We start from the raw sequence: 6,649 nt of genomic DNA, 5'->3' as shown, positions 1-6,649 counted from the left end.
TATATATGTGTGTGTGTGTGTGTGTATGTATATATATATATGTGTGTGTGTGTGTACGTATATATATTTACATATTTGTGTGCTATTTGTGTGCTGCTAAGGTAAACATAGCACTGTAACATTTGATTACTGGCCTTTAAATAATTATCAGGTAACTCTAGACTAATCATCATCCATCTTTGGCTGAGTCTTATAGACTTCTACAGTATTTTTCCATTTTTAAAGGTTACACATCTTTTGTTTAGCAGCTGATAGGCGTAAGAAGGTAAACAAAGATGCCCAGACACGGGTGAAGTCTTTCCTTCTGAATCTATTTCTGTCCAGGCTATTATCACAACATGCTGAGCTCTGCTGTTGTCACTTGTTCTTACCGGCAACCTCTTTGACCAGGACAGCCTCGGGGAGGGTGACAGGAGGACTGCGTCCGCCTATGTTGACGGCTACCACACGAATTTTCAGGCGGTCGCCAGTGGTCTGGTTCTTGATCACAAAGCGGCAAGATTTCTGCACATCCTCGTTGACTGCTTTCCAGTCCTCAGCTGGACAAACAGAGACAGAGAGTTTACAGAGCTGTTGTTTGGGAGCAGTATTAGCAGGACATTATGGAGGTTATGAAGTTGTCTGTTGTATAGGGAACAGACATTTGTTCATATTTACGGTCATGTAACACGTGATTATTATGGACTTATCTTTTTATTAATTAACATGGGAGCAGCTCGTCAACGGGTAACATGTATACCCTAATCTAAAGTGTTGCTAAATCTGGCCTACAGCCGACGGCTGCTGATACTAGCATCGAGCCGTCAGTCTATATGCAGCGCTGGTCTCCAGCGAGCACAGCAGCTCCTGAAATGCCTCTTTCCTTGTAGGGAGAAGTTAGGTAGCTGATGATATAACTCTGTGAGTGACACTTCAGGGACAGCTGCAACCGATACCACTGACCCACATGTGAACAGTAATTTGGCCTCTACCTGCATGTGGATTGGAACCAGCTGCTGTGCAATAATAAAACAATTTGACTGAACTTACTTCCATCCTTGCAGACCTCAATGACATATCCATCCAGACCAGAAGGTCCAATGTTCTCAGGCTGACTCCAGATGATGGACACTGACGTGTCATTCTTGTCTTCAACAAACAGATCCACTGGAGCACTGGTGGGCTCTGCAGATGTTGTTAAAATAAGCACGGATAAGGAGAAACACAGAGCGAAAAAAAATCTGAATACAATTCAAAGTTGAAGGGACCCCATGACTTGAAATAAAAATTAAATCCAAAATGTAAAAAAAGGGCACAGATGAAGTTTGACTTGAACGCAGTGTTACCTTTGGGTGGAGGTGGTGGAGGTGTGGGTGGTTTTTCTTCTGGTGCAGGCGCCTCAGCAGCAGCTTCAGCTAATGTTAAATAGGCATTGGCAGAATATCAGCAGCATGTGACGAGCAAAAGCAAAGCTACAGCATTAGCTATCACCCAGATTTACGTCATTCTAACCAAATGTTTGGTGTTCAAACGCCCGACTCTTTCAATATTAAAAACAAAATAATAATAAAAATAATAAAATTGTGCGACAGAAAGGCTCTCTGTTTTTTGCAGGTTGTTTTACCCTCAGCAGGTGCATCGGCCTGAGCAGCAGCAGCAGCGTCTTCTGCGGCTGGAGCGTCAGCAGCTATTATTACATATTAGATATTAGTGATTTAAGTATAACAATATAAGCATTTATTTAAAAAAAACATATAAATGTTGTTTCAATCAATACATGCACAGTAGTTATACTGCAGTAATAGGCAGTAGTTCACGCTGCAACCATTCACATGTCACGATTTGTCAGTGCACACAAATGTGATTTATAGAAGCTTTTATGTGAAGTTAGTATTCTGTACGTTAAATGTCAGGTCAGTGTACAAAGAGTCAACTTTAAGGACAGAAATGAATGTAGTGCACTGCATAGTGGTTTGATTTTGATTTTAAGACGTTTCTAATGTTTTTATGAATTAAAATGAAAATAGAATAGAATAAGAAAAAGTCCTGTCTATATATATGTATATATGATGGCTCAATGGATTAAATTGACAAAGCAGGAAAATGTGTTAATTGAATAGAGGACCATAGGGGGCAGCAAACCGGGAGCAGATGATTAATCAACACATGCAGCTGATGTTAAGTTGAGTGCGTTAGTAATTCATTACTATTTGTTAAATGTGTTAATTTCACATGTTCTATTTTCAGTCGCGGTGTCAGCCAAGCTGAGGTGTGTGACAGTGACGGCAGGGAGATTCCACACGTGTCTGAAAGCCCGTGCGTCCACGACGCGTAAAAGACGCAAAAGAACCCGAAGGAGACTTTCAGAGGTAAAAAACAGTATAACGGTCCAGAGAGGCGGATTTATACTGTGACCACACAGCCTGTGCATGGTTCCAACCACTGAACCACAGACACAACCACACTCAGCACATAAACCGGTGATGCGCCTTCACAGTGACCTAAACCATGAGTGGTTAGAGGCAAAAGATAAACAACGTATCCATCGTTTATCCGACAAATCTAGACGGAGAAAAGACAAGTTGAACTCGGACCCATTACCATCAGCGGGTGGTGGAGGAGTGGGAGGCTTCGGCTCCTCAGCCGGAGGAGCAGCAGGCGCCTCCTCAGCAGGTGCAGCCGGGGCTTCGCCCTCTGCGGGGGCAGGGGCAGCCTCAGCCGGTGCTGGCTCAGCTGGAGCGGGCTCTGGTGCGGGAGCCGGTTCTGGAGCTTTCTCCTCCTCCTTCTTCTTGACTGGTTCCTTCTTCACCGCCTTCTTGATTGGGGCAGGCTTGGCCGGCATGTTGGAGGTTGCAGCTTATTCCCAACTCGGTTTAAGTCCTTAACAAAACTGAATCCGATGCCATTTTTCCAACGGGTTTGGGAGACTTTTATAGAGCCCAGCAGGTTCAAGCCCCGCCCACACGCAATTACATGTAACAGATAGTTGGTTCCCAGCAGGAGCCGTGTCTGACTCACACAGCCGTGTCTGTTTGTCTTATACATCGAGATGTTGATACTGACATTAATGCCTTCAGCATGGGGAAACATTTTTAAATAAACAAAAGAATACACACACACACACACACATATATATAAATACAAATATAAATATATACATGTATTTATGTATATATGTATACACACGTGTATGTCTATATAAATACAGTATGTACATATATACAGTTTTACATATATATTGACATACACATGTACATGAATATAAATACACTTACATGCACATCGATAAAAAGAACTAAAAAGGTTCTATCGATTACAGGTTCAAGTTACTAAAAAATAAATTTAAAAAGTTTGCATAGAATGAAGCTGGCCGACGGTTCAACTACAGACAGTGTTACAGTCTGAGAGAGACCATCCATTACCACCGGGGCCTCGAACCGCTGACCTTCTTGCTGTAAGGAAAGAATCATCACAGTCAATTACCACACACACACACAAGACAGCAGAATAAATATACCATGTATTTTATTGATTCAACAAACAGTGATAGGTGGATGAAGGCCCTCAGAATCCTAACTGTATCCATGTGTCCGCCTGACCCTGAACAGATTTCTGTCAGTCACTTTCTTTACCACTCCTCAGTGATTGTTGCCGCATCTAGAAAGCGGACCTATTTACAGTCTTTACAACGGTGTCCTGTACAAAATAGAGAAATTAACTTTTACAAAGGCATTTTAGAAAAAAAAAATCAAACATTTGAGTATTCAAAAGGAAAACATCTTCTTGAGTTATTTTCCTAAGCAATACGCCAATTTTACTATGTTTTTTTTTTTCATCACACAGCAAGTCTACATGCATGAACAACACTTAGAAACCCTTAATAATTGCACATCAGTGACATTTGATACCACGTAACATCTTTTGGATCTTAAGTTTTGTCGTTCACAAGCTCGAAGAAAAAAAAAAAAAACGACTATTCAGCTGTGTTGAGGTTTAATTCTTCCTAAAGTGAAAAGAGCTGCTCTGTGCCAAACATTTCCAGCTTGTTTCTGTGATTTTCAATCATCCTTATTGTCTACTGACCATCTGCACGTCCACTTCAAGGACTGTCGTTCAAGGACAAAATGTGAAGTCGCTTTTAAACCAGCTGCATGTCTTTCTCACTGTCTTTTATCCATGTTGTTGATGTGTACCCTCACACACTCTCCTGGCTTTAAGGCTCAGCCTTCCTGGCTCGACAAATTTCATCCTGAGGTTCACTTTTTGTTTTTACCCCACGATTGCTCTTCCAAGCCAGAGACAGACTGGATGAAAACATACCGTGTTTGCCCAGAAATTCACAAAACCGACTGCTGACACTAGTAGAACTTGCTGCACAGCCCTGCTACACTGGTAAGCAAACACAAATCACAGCTACGGCACTATATAGCAACAGGCACAACAGCCAGTCAATGAGATAAGAATGCATGAGTTCATCTGCAGAAACAGGGATGGAGAAAATGTCAGTGACCTGAAATATTTACACTTGATGACACTGGGAATGATCCTCCAATGAGACTCACCGGCTGTTTCTCATTTCACTCAAGTCTTTTGTTCTCAGCCTTCATTGAAAAAGAAATGCAGTTATGAAGCATTTAACAGCAGTGGCACAGTTTTACAAACTCAAACGGTTATGTGGAGTGGAGTTATGTTCATATACATGTGGAAATAAACAGTCTGCCATGAACAGATGAGTCATTTCAACACCACCTGCACGACCACAGGTTGACTCCACCAGAGATTTTACAAAAGTCTACACAACAGACCTGATAAAGTATTTGAATATTTCTCTGTGTACTCTCTCCTCGGAGTAAATACCCACTGTGTTCATCTTCTGTGCTGCGAATGAAAACATTACGACTTCACTGCTTCCAAAACACACTGCAGAAAGACATCAAACATTTTTTTTCTTCCAGATTTCTTTAGCTCTTTTTTTTCCCATTAATGATCCATGACACCAACGATAGTCATTGCTAACCTACCCTGAACACCTACATGTTTCCCCAACATTTAAACACTCTGGGACAGTGTTGAAGAGCACCATACACACCTAAAGGATGACGACAACATCTCCTCAAACCACTTTAAAAGACTTTTTCATTGCACGGTGTAGGAATTAAATATGTTTAATTTCCTGTGAGTCAACCAGTGAGAAGAGCTTTGTAATAAAACTTTGACTAAAAGCACCTAGTATACATGTTGAACACTGTTTCTCTATACAGTTAAACTTAAACCTTTAGAATTATGATATTTGGTTCAGGACATTTTTCACATATTTTCACCTACTAGTGGAGATAAAAATAGCTGTAACATCTATTAATGTCATTTTATTGACAAAAAAAAATTCAGAATTAAATTCCTGGAGTGTTAGCTGTTTAACCAGAGGATCCTTGTTATCCCTGTGTTATATGTATTTAATACCTGATCGTAAAGCCACTGCTAGTGACACTAATCAAAGCAGAGGGAAAAATATAATAATTTAAGTGCTTAAGGAAAAAATAACATAACCTGTGAAGAGTATGACAGCAGGTCTAAATGCCTGATCCAACAGGAGAATATGGCTGATTTCTGCTCACAGTAGCTGTGATGGTGATGTTGATGAAAGCACCAGTTTTCTAAAATCTGCTGAAGGTGGGACGACACAGAGGTCTTTGACTCTTAAGGCATTTTTTCCTGTGGTACCTGCTCATGTTGTAACACTCAGGGTTGCATATATTTATGTGTGACATTTGGCATTCAATCACGTGGACCTGGAGCAGACTGGGTGTGAGCACAGAGCAGGGATGAGGGCCGTGTTGCTGAAGTGTTGCATCACTGACTGTACACTCACAAATTCAATCAGATTATGTGACAGTTTTAAATGTTGGCCAAAGATAGTTTTCGTTGTTTGTAGCAGTGGCCCTCTGTGTAGACCTTAAAGATTCATATAGGGGTACAACCCAGGTCTACAGTTTTGTAAAGCATCACAGTGCAGTGAGGTTGCTCTAAACTGACAAGATGACAGGAGAAATGTGAAAAATGAGATGTTCTGGCAGGACAATGTTCTGCTCACACATCCAGATTGGTCCAGGGCCTCAGGCAGCAGATATGTATCAAATCATCTCCCATGCTGTCATACTCTTTTGTTTAAACAGGGTTAATGGAGGACACGGCCTGTTGACGAGAGCACCGTCCTCTAAGTTGCACTAAACACAGTACAGTGTGCATTCAGTGCACGCTGTTGCAGAAATCATAAGAAGTGCAGAGACATTCAGCTTCATAGTGGTCTATTAGCACCATTCTGAGAGGGCTAATGTGGTGGGAATATAAATCGTGAAGCAAATATGGCATTAAGATTTCCATCCAATTCTTGGGATGAGATTTTGAAAATACTGCACAGTATGAGTCTGTGTTTGTAACTAATACCCATTTACACATTGTAACGAACGTGTTAATGACTGTTTGTGAGCAAGTTCCTGAATGTGCACTTAATTAGTACAAATGACAAAAGCAATTGAATTTGAAGTGCTAAGTGTTGGAGCGATCAGAGTTTAGGCAGACCAGGCTCCTCCTTGTCTGGAGATTCAATGTAATTGGCCGCCTCCTGAAGTTTCAAAAGCATTGCCATCTAAAACGAAGAAGAGAAGAGTTG

At 41.1% G+C, this 6,649-nt stretch overlaps 2 protein-coding genes across 14 annotated transcripts in view; both read right to left on the bottom strand.

The window, feature by feature from the left end:
* The window catches only part of mybphb (myosin binding protein Hb), a 9,775-nt gene extending 6,870 nt beyond the window's left edge, over window positions 1-2,905 (bottom strand). The window contains exons 1-5 of one of the 3 annotated variants that reach the window (XM_008320845.3): window positions 2,581-2,905; window positions 1,604-1,666; window positions 1,326-1,394; window positions 1,030-1,164; window positions 372-539 (exon numbers count right to left, since the gene is read on the bottom strand). In XM_008320845.3, the coding sequence (XP_008319067.1) occupies window positions 372-539; window positions 1,030-1,164; window positions 1,326-1,394; window positions 1,604-1,666; window positions 2,581-2,821 (676 nt within the window). In that variant the 5' untranslated portion in view covers window positions 2,822-2,905. The remainder of the gene's footprint in view (window positions 1-371; window positions 540-1,029; window positions 1,165-1,325; window positions 1,395-1,603; window positions 1,667-2,580) is intronic. The other 2 variants (XM_008320846.3, XM_008320847.3) reach the window with 2 other exon arrangements.
* A 582-nt stretch (window positions 2,906-3,487) lies between these two features.
* nav1b (neuron navigator 1b) overlaps window positions 3,488-6,649 on the bottom strand; it is a 51,469-nt gene continuing 48,307 nt past the window's right edge. For all 11 annotated transcript variants that reach the window (XM_025060098.1, XM_025060099.1, XM_025060101.1 and 8 more), the window contains one exon: window positions 3,488-6,625. In XM_025060098.1, the coding sequence (XP_024915866.1) occupies window positions 6,542-6,625 (84 nt within the window). In that variant the 3' untranslated portion in view covers window positions 3,488-6,541. The remainder of the gene's footprint in view (window positions 6,626-6,649) is intronic.

The sequence above is a fragment of the Cynoglossus semilaevis genome, chromosome 11 (genome assembly GCF_000523025.1).
Source record: "Cynoglossus semilaevis isolate Cse_v1.0 chromosome 11, Cse_v1.0, whole genome shotgun sequence".
NCBI classification, from domain to species: Eukaryota; Metazoa; Chordata; class Actinopteri; order Pleuronectiformes; family Cynoglossidae; genus Cynoglossus; species Cynoglossus semilaevis.
This window is presented reverse-complemented; position numbering and strand designations above follow the sequence as displayed.